This window comes from Meles meles, chromosome 16 (assembly GCF_922984935.1).
Source record: "Meles meles chromosome 16, mMelMel3.1 paternal haplotype, whole genome shotgun sequence".
In the NCBI taxonomy this organism is placed as follows: domain Eukaryota; kingdom Metazoa; phylum Chordata; class Mammalia; order Carnivora; family Mustelidae; genus Meles; species Meles meles.
In genome coordinates, this window is record NC_060081.1 from 61741218 (window position 1) to 61755513 (window position 14296).

At 43.6% G+C, this 14296-nt stretch overlaps 2 protein-coding genes across 2 annotated transcripts in view; one reads left to right on the plus strand and one right to left on the minus strand.

Moving 5' to 3' along the window:
- The window catches only part of TTI1 (TELO2 interacting protein 1), a 47381-nt gene extending 34561 nt beyond the window's left edge, over positions 1 to 12820 (minus strand). The window contains exon 1 of the mRNA XM_045981631.1: positions 12779 to 12820. The gene's annotated coding sequence lies outside the window, so the exon portion shown is untranslated. The remainder of the gene's footprint in view (positions 1 to 12778) is intronic.
- An 85-nt stretch (positions 12821 to 12905) lies between these two features.
- RPRD1B (regulation of nuclear pre-mRNA domain containing 1B) overlaps positions 12906 to 14296 on the plus strand; it is a 50590-nt gene continuing 49199 nt past the window's right edge. The window contains exon 1 of the mRNA XM_045981511.1: positions 12906 to 13467. Coding sequence (XP_045837467.1) covers positions 13317 to 13467 — 151 coding nt within the window. The 5' untranslated portion in view covers positions 12906 to 13316. The remainder of the gene's footprint in view (positions 13468 to 14296) is intronic.

A 14296-nucleotide genomic window follows, 5' to 3' on the forward strand; every position in this document is an offset into this window, starting at 1 on the left:
CAGGATTTATCCATCTGTCTTAGCTACTTTAGATGGGGCAATCCTGTACCTCGAACCTAGAAGGGCATCTGGCACATGACAAGCTCTCAAAAACATCGGGCCCCTTCTGCCTTGAAGTTGGATATGGTAGGGTCCTGGCAGGCTAATACTCCTGCTGACAACTACAAAAAGCCAGATAAATTACAAAAATAGTTTCTTAAAACATAAGTAGTTGTAGAAGCAACAGGGACTAGGTGGATGGATACTCTCGCCAGGGGGTAATGTTCAGTGAGTCAACGGTTGATAGCTGTCACTTAGGAAAGAGAAACCACAACTCTTTTAAAATGTTGTTATGTGGGGTGGAGGGGGACAAACCTGCAGTTTTTAGAGCTCTCAAAATACACGGCTTCTGGGAGAAGGCTGCTGCTGGGGGACGGACAGCTGAGAAATGTCCAAACACATGAAAGAGATGAACCCCACGGATTCAAGCTCAGCAAACCCAGGTTGGCAGTACAAAGACACACAGACAGATCACAGCCGAACTGTTGTAAACTGAAACTAAAAAGAAAAATCTTAAAAGTAACAGAGCAGTAAGACTGACAGATACTTCTCCACAGAAACGATGAAATCTGGAAGACACTAGAAGTAGAGGGACATCTTTAAAGGGCTAAGAGGAAATAACTATGAGGCTTGCATTTTATACCCTATGAAGCCAGCATTCAAAATTGAAGGTGAAATAAAGATGGTTTTGGATAAAAACTAAGCGAATTCGGGGCACCTGGGTGGCTCAGTGGGTTAAAGCCCCTGCCTTCGGCTCAGGTCATGATTCCAGGATCCTGGGATCGGGCCCCACATTGGGCTCTCTGCTCAGTTGGGAGCCTACTTCCCCCTCTCTCTCTGCCTGCCTCTCTGCCTTCTTGTGATCTCTGTCAAATAAATAAAATCTTAAAAACAAAAAACACAAACTAAATGAATTCATTGCTATCAGGTCTGCACTAAAGGAAAAAAAATAAAGGGAAAAATGAACCTAGACAGAAGCACGGCTATGTAGGAGGCATTGAAAAACAATGGAATATAACAGTATAAAATAATGCTAACTATACAAAATGATTATGTCTTTTGCAATTTAAGTATAGATATAAAACCAAAGTGCAAGACAATAGTACACAAAGGTGCATGGGAGGGGATGTAAAAGGAGTTACATGTATTAAAAGTCTAGTAGTTTGAGGAGATGGTACAATAATCTGAAATTTGTAGGGTAAGCGCCAAAAGAACTGTAAAAGAATATATACTTAATAAGTTCAGACAGTAGTAAAAATGGAACAACAAATATTTTTTAATTTATCCAAAAAAAGGTAAAAAATGAGAAAAAGAGAAGCAAAACCAGTGGGTCATATAGAAAACAAATAATAAAATGGTAGAGAGCTCCCTGAAACAATGACTACATTAATGCAGATTTTCTCAATGGTGGCACCTTTGACATTTTAGGTTTGAGAATTATTTGTTAGTGCTTGGCTGTCTTATCCATTGTAAGATATTTACTAACATCTTTGGCCTCTGTCCCCAGGTGCCAGTAGCATTCCTCCAAGTGCAACAACCAAAAATTTCTCCAATTCTCCAATTTCTCCAAATGCCCCGTGGAAAGCAAAAATGGCCCTTGGATGAAAATCATTGGTGTACCCATCAAAATCCCAGCAGGATTTTTGTAGGAAGTAGCAAGATGACTCTAAAGTTGATATGGGAATGCAAAGTGCCTCAAATAGCAAAGACAACCTTTTTTTAAAAAAAAAGATTTTATTTATTTATTTATTTATTTATTTATTTGACAGACAGAGAGAGAGAGATCACAAGTAGGCAGAGAGGCAGACAGTGGGGGGGGGCAGGCTCCCCGCTGAGCAGAGAGCCCAATGCGGGGCTTGATCCCAGGACCCTGAGACCATGACCTGAGCCGAAGGCAGAGGCTTTAATCCACTGAGCCACCCAGGTACCCCCCCTTTTAAAAGATTTTATTTATTTGAAAGAGAGAGAGAGAAACAGCACAAGTGGGGTGAGGGGCACAGGGAGAAAAAGGCTCCCCGCTGTTTAGGAAGCTTAATGTGGAACTCTTTCCTGGGACTCCGGGATCATGAGCTGAGCTGAAGGCAGACGCCTAACTAACTGAGCCATCCAGGCGCTCCAGCAAAGACAATCTTGAAGAGAAATTAGATTGGTAAGTTGTGGTAGTGTAAGTTCTTTCACTATCTGATTTACGGTACATGTACAGTAAGTAAAATCAGTGCGTTATCAGCATGAAGATTGACAAACAGACTAATGGAACAGAGTAGCCCCCTCAAATGTAAGAGACCCACATACCTCACAAAGGCAAAAGCTGAAATGACCTGGTGGAAAGAACAGTCTTTTTAACAGAAGGTGCTGTGTCATTTGGTTATCCATAGGAAAAAATATGTATGTCTTGATTCCATCTGACACGGGATTTAAATGTGAAATGTAAAGAAAATGTAAGAAAACAGAGAAGAGCATCTTTGTGATCTTGGGGGTAGGCAAAGATTTCTTAAACAGGATACAGAAAAGGGCCAACCATTAAAAAAGAAAGAAAGAAAGAAAAGGATAAATTGGACTACATTATGATTAAGAACTTCTGTTCCTCAAAAGACACCATTAAGACAGTGAAAGGACAACCCGTAAAGGGAGGAAAGATGTTTGCTATATATCTGACAAAACACTCATACTGATAATATTTTTCATAAATCATTAACAACCCAGGAAAAACATGGGAAAGGACTTGAGCAGACATGTCAGAAAAGAGGATGTCCAATGCTTAATCAACATATGAAAAAAGACACTCCACATCATTAAGTCAGGAAAATGCAATTCAAAACCTCAATAAAATGTCATTATGCATCCACCAGAAGGGCTAAGCTGAAAAAAGAAAAAAAAAAAAAAAAAAAAAAAGACAAAGAGGAGCGCCTGGGTGGCTCAGTGGGTTAAAAGCCTCTGTCTTCTGCTCAGGTCATGATCCCACAGTCTTGGGATTGAGCTCCATATCTGGCTCTCTGCTTGGCAGGGAGCCTGCTTCCCCCCCCAACCCCTGCCTGCCTCTCTGCCTACTTGTGATCTCTGTCAAATAAATAAATAAAATCTTAAAAAAAAAAAAAGACAAAGAAAATACTAGTTGTTAGCAAGAAAATGAGGCAACTAGAACTCTTACTCAGGGCTGGTAGGCATGTAAACTGGTACAACTACTTTGGAAAACTCTTCGGCAGGATCTAATATTCTAAAGGTAAACACATGCATGCCCTATGACCTAGTAATTCTACTTTTCGATAAATACCCAACAGAAATACATACATAAACATACCAAAAGGTGTGTTCAAGAATATACTATCCACAATTGCCCCTGAAAAATCTCCAGGAGAATGGATAAATTGTGGTATAATCTCTCAATGGAGTATTATACAGATGACGATTTACCGCAATTGGAGATCTTTAAAAGAACAGGTTATAGACTCAGAAATATATAAACCAGCTTTTTGCAGGGAAGAGGGTATACCAAATTGCTGCTTTGACATGACTATAAAAGGCAATCATATACCTTTATGGGATGGCCATGAAATCACACTTGTGTGACAATATGTCAATTATAAAAGAAATTGTTTAGAGATTTAGAGACTTGGGAGTCTCAGATTCTATTCCTATAAAATGCAGCCCTGATTACTGAAAGTGGTGCTACAAAGTTTGATGTTTCTGTAACTGATGGTTCCAGGGGCGTTCTGGTCCACTGGGATGAGGCATTCAGAAAGAGTGGATTCTCTGGCTGAGTAGAAAAAACCACCCAGAGTCCAACTGTGGCAGACAGTGACTGAATAAACATAAGCCTGAATAACCAGGTCTCGATTGCTGATGGGCAACTATGTCTTTCCTAGCTCAGCACACCCAAGCTGTGATCACGGAAAGCAGTCACTGAGAGGCAAGGGAAGAGATCCACAATCGAAGTCCATGGGTGAGCCCATAGCCTCTCCCCATCTTCCCCTTCTCTTTCTGCCTTGTCACTGGATGGGCTAGAGACCATCCCTGGGCCATGGCATATAGGTGGTGAAGACAAATGGGGTAATCGGCACTGGAAAAGATGCTATACCTTACAGACACTTAAAAGGATAAGATGGTAGATCACAAGGCACTTACTATATCATACAATCAAGAAGTGGAAAAGGGAGAAAAAAGAAGTACAAAAGACATTTGGGAAAAGAATGAACTTCAACAGGGAAGTGTTCATGGAGGGAGGGAGACTTGTGTTGGAATTTGAGGATTACATGTTTAGAGCTGTGCAGGAAGGCTGCTCAGGGTAAAGCAGCTGTTACAAGCAAATGCCAGAAAGAAGAAAATTCAAAGCACCTTGTAAATGTAGAGACAAGATAGAGATGCCATCACAGCAAGTGAGCCACACTTCATCCAGGGCTGACATGCTCATCCCTGGGCCTTTGCACTTGCTGTTCTACCATTATTTCCTCATGACTTGCTCTCTCATCACTTTTAGGGCTTGCTCAGACGTGAATTCTGAGTGAGCCTTCTCTCATCACTCCTGTTTAAAACTATAATCTATCCTCCCTCTTCCCCACCCCTGCACCATCTCCTCTTCCTGACTTTAAAGTTTTCTTCCAGAGCACTTAGCACCATCCATCAAACCAGATTATCTACCTGTTTATTTATTGTCTCTCTCCTCTCACTAGAATATAGGCTCTAGAAGAGTGATAATTGACAGGTTTGTTTATTGCTTCAGGCACACAGCAAATATTCAATAAATGCCTGTCGAGTCAACAGCCATATTCTAAGGTCTGGTTCTCTTGTTGGTGGAGCTTTAATATCAGCTGTGCCTGAACTGGATTCTGGGTAAAAACTGCCATACTCTTCTTCTCTTGGGCTAATTCCTACAGGTAGCCGACATCATCCTTTATGGGAGGATCCCATCTTTTTTTTTTTTTTAAGATTTTATTTATTTATTTGACAGAGAGAGATCACAATAGGCAGAGAGACAGGCAGAGAGAGTGAGAGGGAAGCAGGCTCCCCGCCAAGCAGAGAGCCCGATGCGGGACTCGATCCCAGGACCCCGAGATCATGACCTGAGCCAAAGGCAGCGGCTTAAACCACTGAGCCACCCAGGCGCCCCCCCCATCTTTTTTTTTTAAAAGATTTTATTTATTTATTTATTTGACAGAGAGAGAGAGAGATATCACAAGCAGGCAGAGAGGCAGGCAGAGAGAGAGGGGGAAGCAGGCTCCCTGCTGAGCAGAGAGCCCAATGTGGGGCTTGATCCCAGGACCCTGAGACAATGACCAGAGGTGAAGGCAGAAGCTTAACCCTCTGAGCCACCCATGTGCCCCTAGATTCATTCTTAAGGGGCAATCATAGCTCCAGACTTTGGCTGGGCTACTTTTTAGGCTGTTTCTAGGACAGGGACAGAATAAGAAAACAAATGTGACTATCTGGATTGGAGTCCTCACTCTATACCTGGTGGTACGATTTCCATGAATTTCAATTTCTTCAACCTAACATAAATTTGGTACATAAGACTTTTTCCCAAAAGTTCTAACTCTGAATAACCAGCATATGGATTAAAAAAACTGGGCATAGATTCCACAGACAAGCATTTAGACATAAGAATTGCTAATACAGGTTCTTGAACAGAAGGAAGAGAATTAATACTTGCTGGAAAAAACCCCCACCAAATAACAGGCATGTACTAGGTTTTTTTTTTTTTTTTTTTTTTTAAAGATTCTATTTATTTATTTGACAGACAGAGATCACAAGTAGGCAGAGAGGCAGGCAGAGAGAGAGAGAGGGAAGCAGGCTCCCCGCGGAGCAGAGAGCCCTATGCGGGGCTCGATCCCAGGACCCTGGGATCATGACCTGAGCTGAAGGCAGAGGCTTTAACCCATTGAGCCACCCAGGCGCCCCTGTACTAGGTATTTATGTAATAAAAATTCCTCATCCACCAGCTGAGTAACTCAAGGCTCAGAGAGGTGAAGTGACACCTGGTCACACAGCAAGTGATGTCAGGCCTGGAATTCATCTCAAAGGTTGTATGCACACTTTCCCCTAGACCAGAAGCTACCCTCAGTCTGTTTATCAGAATCAAGGGGGGATCAATGGAAGCACAGATTCCTGGGCCTTACACCAGAGCTACTGAATCTATGGGGGTGGGGGGGGGGTGGGGGAGTAAGGGAGATGGTAGGTATGCTTGTGAATCTATTTTAAAAGTTTGCAAGGTTGGGGCACCTGGGTGGCTCAGTGGGTTAAGCCTCTGTCTTTGGCTCAGGTCATGATCTCAGCGTCCTGGGATCAAGCCCTGCATCTGGCTCTCTGCTCAGCAGGGAGCCTGCTTCCCCCCCCCCCCCCACCCGTCTGCCTCTCTGCCTAATTATGATCTCTTTGTGTCAAATAAATAAATAAAATCTTTACTAAATAAATAAATAAAAGTTTGCAAGGTCAGTCTGATGACCCCCCACCCCCACCCCCCAGCATGGAAATCCCACACTGTACACATTCTACACAAACTCTGTCTTCTGAAGAGTAAGCACCAGGTGATGAAAGGACTCGCTCAGGATCCATCTGGCAGTGTGCAGAGTGCACTGGAGGGCTGCTGCCTTGGGTAAAGTGACTGGTTTATTTGTGTACCTCTCCAACTGAACAGGATACTTTTTTAGTGTTACAGCTTTCCTTGTGATTTTTCCCAGCATCTGGTACAGTGTCTGCCAAGCAGTTCCCACTCACTGTTTGTTTAATAAATGAGTAAGAGAGGCTGGATAAACCTTAAACCTCCAGTACACGTGAAATTTTGTAGCTTCCTACTCATTCTTTTTTCTGCCTAAAAATGTTTCCTTAGCATATACTATGTGTCATGCACTGGGCTAACTAAGTTCTAGACAAGGAAAGGGAAATACAAAGTTACCTAGAGGGTCTAACACTGCAAGGAAGGAGTTTACAACAGAACAGTAAGGCGAGGGGTGCCTGGGTGGCTCAATGGGTTAAGCCTATGCCTTCAGCTCAGGTCATGGTCTCAGGGTTCTGGGATCGAGCCCTGCTCAGCGGGAAGCCTGCTTCCCCCTCTCTCTGCCTACTTGTGATCTCTTTCCATCAAATAAAAAAATAAAATCTTAAAAACAAGCAAACAAAACACAGAGGAGTATACAAAATAGAAGTGGAGGAGGGGAATCAAGGAGACTTCCCAAAAGTCCTTGCCCAAATTACTTTAGGCTCATTTCATTTATAGCTGTCCTCTATAGAATGTTTGTCAAATGGTGCCCTGTATTACACTAATATTTATGTGCCTATACTTTCTACTAGACAGGAAGTTTTTTGGTAGGCAATACATTCTAGAAAAGTGGTTCTTAACTTAGAAAAGAGTGTACATCAAGAATATACACTCCTTTCCCTCACCTTCAGGGTAGTGTCAGAGGAGGCTTATGGACAGTCAGGACTTTTGCTACTGTCCTGTGATAATGAGGCCACCCTTAGTGCAGCACAGTGGATACCAAATGGGGTGTTGGAACTCTCACTTCTACTGGGAAGTAATGAGGAGCTCTTCACCTTGGGTGTCAAATGAGACTGAGTGAAGACTCTGAACTTCTACCTACACTTGGTTCTCCTGCCAAAGTGGTGTCAGAGAAAGCCAGCTAAAACAGAAAACTTAAATAAGATCCAGAGTGTCAGAACATAATGCAAAAATGTCCAATCAAAAATCATTCATCATACCAAGAGACAGGAAGGCCTCAAACTGAAAGAAAAAAAAAAAATCAATACATCAAACACTGAGATGACAGAGATGGGAGAATTACCTGATAAAGTTATTAAAGCATCCATGATTAAAATGCTTCCAGGAGCAATTATGTGCTTGCTTGAAGTAAATGAAAGAATAGGAAGCCTCAACAAAGAAATAGGAGATGTAAAGAAAAAACACATGGAAATTTTAAAGTTGAAAAATCAATAATTACCAGAGATAGAGAAGGACATTCTACAACCACGTACGGTAAACCCATCAAGAATGGATTATGTCAAGACACAAATCAACCACAAAATACAAATACAAAATACGAATACAAAACAACCCCAAAATGTGTGATGCAAAAATTCATTAAAACTGAAAGAAGAAGGGCACCTGGGTAGCTCAGTGGGTTAAAGCCCCTGCCTTCAGCTCAGGTCATGATCTTGGGATTGAGCCCCCCATCCCATGGGGCTCTCTGCTCAGCAGGGAGCCTGCTTTCCTCCCCCTCTGCCTGCCTTTCTGCCTACTTGTGATCTCTGTCTGTCAAATAGGTGAATAAAATCTTAAAAAAAAAACAAAACTGAAAGAAGTATGGGTGGTCACCACAAATACAGGTGGTGACTTCAACATTCTTCTCTCAACAATTGATAAAACAGGTAGAAAATCAACAAGGATAACAGGACTCAACAGTGCTATAAGCTTACAGAATCTAATCAACACTCCAACCCACAACAGGGGAATACATTTTCAGGTGCCCACAGAGCATTATACCAAAATAGATCATATCCCAGGCCATGACACAGTGAATACAGTAGCTTCCCCAACCACAATGGAATCAAACTAGAAATCTCACAACAGAGAGACAACAGGAAAATCTCCAAATACCTGGAACCTAAATGTTTCTTTTTCTTTCTTTTCTTTTTCTTTCCTTTTCTTTCTTTAGAATTTTATTAGATAGGGAACACAAGTAGGTGGAGTGGGAGAGGGAGAAGCAGGCTCCCGCTGAGTAGAAGCAGGCTCCCGCTGAGCCCCCAAAATGTGGGGCTCAATCCCAGGGCCCCAGGGTCATGACCTGAGGCTAAGGTAGCTGCTTAATGACTGAGCCACCCAGGTGCCCCAAAGCAACACATTTCTAAATAATCCATGCATCAAAGAGGAAATCTCAAGGGAAATTTTAAAAAATACGTAGAGGGGCGCCTGGGTGGCTCAGTGGGTTAAAGCCTCTGCCTTCGGCTCAGATCATGATCCCAGGGTCCTGGGATTGAGCCCCGCATCAGGCTCTCTGCTCATTGGGGAGCCTGCTTCCCTCTCTCTCTTTCTGCCTGCCTCTCTGCCTACTTGTGATCTCTCTGTCAAATAAATAAACTCTTTAAAAAAAAATACGTAGAAATGAACGAAAATAAAAATACAACATATCAAAATTTGTGGGACACAGCTACAGCCATGCTGAGAGGGGAAATTTATAGTAGTTAATAAGCATGTTAGAAAAGGGGAAGGTCCCAAATCAATAATCTAAACTCTCACCTTAAGAACCTAGAATAGGAGGAGCAAAATAAAACCAAAGGAAGCTGAAAGGAAGAAAATAATAAAGAGCAGAGTAGAAATCAATGAAATTGGAAACAGAAAATAAGAGAAAGATCAGTGAAACAAAGCACTGGTTCTTTGAAAAGACAATAAAATGAAGAAACTCTGGCAAGGCTGACAAGAGGGAAAGACAGACAAGAGGGATAATACAGGAAACCACAAACAACTTCACAAACATCTAGTTGATAATTTAGACAAAACGGTGAATTCCTCAAAAACTACTACAGCTCATGTAATATGAGAATGATTATTTGAACTTTGACCAGCCTTACAACTTTTAAGAAAACTGAATTTGTCATTTAAAAACTCAAAAAAGAGAAAGAAAACAAATCCACAGGCCCAGATGGTTTCACTGGGAACTTCTACGAACCATTTAAGGAATTAGCACCAATCCTACCCAATCTTCTAGAAAAAGGAGGAAATCTTTTCAACGTGTTTTATGAAGCTAATATATTACCCTGATACCAAACGTACCAAAGACAATATGTAAATAAAAAAACTACACACCAATTTCCTTCATGAACATAGGTGCAAAAACCCTAAACAAAGATTATAAAATAAAATTTGGCAGCATTTAAAAAGAATTTTACGCCATGAGAAAGCAGGGTTTATGCTAGGGATGGAAGGCTGACTCAATATTTGAAAACAAATCAGTGTAATTAATATTAATGGGCTGAAGAAGAAAAATCAGATTGTTATCATCTTATCTTTCAGATTTCTAAACGTTGAAGTGTTTGAGCACTCAATCACTGGGCCTCTCTTCTTTTTTTTTTTTTCATTTATTTATTTGAGAGAGAGAGCTCACACGGGCATGTTTGCACATGTAAAAGCAGAGAAAAGGGGCAGGGGGAGAGGGAGAGAAGCAGGCTCCTTGCTGAGAAGAAAGCCCTACATGGTCGTGGGGGGAGGAGCTTGATCCCAGGACCCTGGGATCGAGGTCTGAGCCTGAGGCAGACGCTTAACCACCTGAGACATCCAGGCGCCCCAAACTCTCTTCTTTATACAGCTATTCCCCCTTATGATGCCCACATTTATATATTTATCTCTATCATGTCTCTTCCTTGAATTCCGGACCCATAAATCCAACTGCCTATGAGAGAAGCCTTTACCTGGACAGGTATTTCTGCGTGGACATGTACAAACCTAAACTCCTGCTTTTACTCCCTAAACCAGCTCTCTCTGCAATTCAGAAAATGCACAGTCCCATTTTATGGTTGCTCAGGCTGAAATCTTTGGGGCCACCTAGACTCATCTTTGTTTTACATCTCATATCTAATTTGTCAGCAAATACTGTCCTACCTCTTAAAGACAGAATCCTGGGATTCCTATTCCCGGAATCCGACCCCCTCTCACCACCTCAACCCTGGTCTGAATCATCCTCTCACCTGGGTTATTACAACAGCTGCTCAACTGCTCTTCCTGCTTCCACCCTTGAAGCCTTACTGTTCTCGGCCTAACAGCCAAATGCTCCTCTTTTGCTCAAAAGCTTTCAGTGAACTCTCATTTCATTTAGAGTATTATCCAAAATTCTTCCTATGGCTTACAAGTCCCCATGTGATATGGTCCATGTTACATGGTCCCTGGCTGCTTTTCTGAGCTCATTTCCAGCCTTCTGGTTCGTATCACTCCAGCCTTACCATCCTTCTTGCTGTTCCTTAAAAATGCCAACAATGGTCTAACAATTGCATTTAGTTTTCTCTCTGCCTTGAACAACATTCTACCATAAGGCACACGGCTTGTTCTCTCGTTTCTTTCAGGGCTCTAATCAAATGTCACCCTATCAATGAGGCCTCTTCTAACCAGCATATATAATAGACTCCTATCCTCCCACAAATGCATTCCTCACCCTCCTTGATTTTGATTCAAATTAGGTAACATTTTCTGACTTGTTTTATACGTGAATTTTTTTTTTTTAATCTACCTCCTCTTGTAGGAGGTAAGCTTCTGGGGACACAGATTCTTTTTGCTTAAAATAGCACTTGAGACATAGTGCTCAAAAATTATTAGCTGAAAGAATCAATCAGTGGCTCAGAAGTGAAAACTTTGGGACCAGACATCAGATAACCTTGATTTTGACTCCTAGCTCGGTCATTTTCTATATCCAAGTGATATTGGACAGATTACTCACCCATGTTTTATGTTTTCTCATCTTTCAAATAGTGATAATAATCCTCATCACACAAAACTATTTTAAGGGTCAAATAAAACAAAGTATGTAATGTGCTTAATACAGAGTGACTTGGTGTTAAGTGTTCAGTATATGACAGTGCTACTTAATATAGAAACATGGTCAAGACTGGGGCTCAAAGGCCCTAGGTTATAATTCTGACTAGATAAAAACTGCGTAATTTTAGGGCATTTACGTTTTTAATATTAATTCACTCCATCAGCTATGAATAAGGTGGTGGGATGAGAAAAATGCATAAGATGCAGTCCTTTCCCTCTTAGTTATGTGATCTTGGGTAGGTCACTTAACTTCTCTGTGCCATTTCCTCATTCGCCAAATGAGAATAACATAATAACTACCTTATAGCTTTGTCATGAGGATTAAATGTTGTTACTATGTGAAAACAATGTCTAGCCCTTAGAAATTGCTCACTATATTAGCTACGATGATGATTATGATGATTCTAGTCTGGAAGAGTGAAAGCATCTAGGCAAATAACTACAACATGGTGCAGTGAGAGAAAAAATAGTCATCAACGAGGAAAATGTTTCTTAACTGGAGTTTGCCCATAACTGGTAAATGCCACGATAATCGGGAAATTTTAAAACTGCTATGTCTACAATAACCTAACTCCCTACTACCAACTCCACACCAGCTGGAAAGACAAATTTCTCTGATCTGATAACTGGAATTTAAAACTTTTTATTAAACATAGGTAAAAAGGTTGCAGTCTCAAACGGTGTTTTAAAGGAGGTCAAGGGAACCATTGACTTCCCTACCCCAACGCTCAAAAAAGTTAACATATTGCTTAAATTTCAGAACGGTTAAATGGACTCCCCAGAGGGCAAGGGCAGCATGTAATTCCCTGAACGAAGCAACCAAATTAAGGGCACAAAGGTGTGTTTCATGGTAGTGCTGTCACCGACTAAACGTCAGTACAGGATATTAAAGGGTGGTCCTTGAGGTTGAGTGGGAGCGCACCAGGTGAGAAAGGGCTGGCGGGGGAGGCCTCACCTTTGGAGAAAAAAACACAGCAAGAGCCAAGGCGTGAAAAGTGCACGTGGTTGGCTTGCACAACCAAAAGGAAGCTTTGGCGGGCGGGGGATGGGGGGGGGAAGCCAGAGAGCAGGACGCGTACAGAAAAGAGTGCGGGCCGGGGCCTGCCAGATGAGGGAGAAAGCCCTCCCTCCCGTATATCCTGATTACTCAGCATCAGTGTCCCCTCGAGATTCCCCTCTAGGGGCTCCCGGTTGTTGGGTTCCCTCTTGCTCCCGCCACTCTTCCCTTACCTCGTTTTCCAGCCTTTCCCTCTCTCCCGCCTCCTCCACCCCGCCGGAAGTGGCGTGCTAACTAGCGCGCCGTACAGCGCCAGAAAGGTTCTGGGGGAGCGGGAGAAAGGGTTCGGGTGAGCCTCACTGCGCCTGCGTGCGGGCGCGAGCGGTCAAAGCGCCTTCCGGAGGCCGCCGAATTGCGCTTCCCTCCTGGTCTCTCCCTTTCGAAGTATCCTGAGCGAGATTCAGGGAGGCCACCGCCACTGGAGGGGCGTTTTTCTCTATCTCTGACACCTCCCGGTGCCCAGCTACTCCGGCCCTTCCCCTTTGACCCTGCTCTCGGCGGGGTGAGAGGTCGGTGGCCATCTTGTGGCGGCGGCGCGGGCGGCTGTTACTGCGGAGACCCATCCCCTCCCCCTCCTTACCCCTCCTGGCAGTCTGTCAGTCTGTAAAGAGACCCGCAGGCAGTCAGGTGAGGCCCCGGCCTCGTGCCGTCGCTCTTCCCGCCGCACTGGGCGGCCCAGGCCGCTCCCTGCAGGGCCCCACCGCCGCCACCATGTCCTCCTTCTCCGAGTCGGCGTTGGAGAAGAAGCTCTCGGAGCTGAGCAACTCTCAACAGAGCGTGCAGACCCTGTCCTTGTGGCTCATCCACCACCGCAAGCACGCGGGACCCATCGTCTCTGTGTGGCACCGCGAGCTCCGCAAAGGTAAACACCCCCTGTGCAGCCCCTTGGGCCCTCCCCTGGATTGACCTCTCCCCAGCCCACTCCCGAGGCTCCTCCAGCTTCTTAGTTGAAGCCTGCTTTCCAAGCCCGGGCCTCTGATTGCGCTTCTGAGGTTGGTGACAGTGTTATCCCCATTTCTCGGAAAAGGAAACTGAGGCCTGAGAAGGTTTAGGATACTTGTCTGAGGTTCCCAGACTCACAGTTCAGCCAGCCCTTTTCTCCAGACTACTCCTGACACTTGTGATATTATTATCTCGACAGCTTTGCAGAGGGCATTGGCCCTAGGCTATTGTGTGCCAGGCACTTTGCAGGGCATTTGGAGTAAGAGCCAGAGGACTCTGGAGGAAGACTGCCTAGATCGAGTCCTGGCTTAGCCACTTATTTAGCTGAGTGATACTGGGCTAGTTTCTTCATCTCTCTGTGCTTCTGTTTTCTCATCTGTAAAACGAGACAAGGATGTCTGCCACTTACAGAGCCTTTATTCTGTGCCATTCACTATGCTAAGACCTTTATGAATATCCTCACAGTTTAGACCTCAGAATGGCTCTGTGACGTGGGTACGGTTACCCCCATTATGGAGAGGTTAAGGGGCCACACTACCTAGACCTTACCTCTCAGGCTCCTCTTCTAGTGCATCTTTCATTGATTCGAGACTCTGCTCGGGATCTGACAGGTGTTCATTGAGCTCAGCCGGTTATGTGCTAGGCACTGGGTTGGATGCTTGATAATACGTTGACTCCAGAGGCCATCTACCTGGAATTTAAGCCTGGTTTTGCCATTCACTGACCCCAGCAGCCTAGCCTTTCTGACT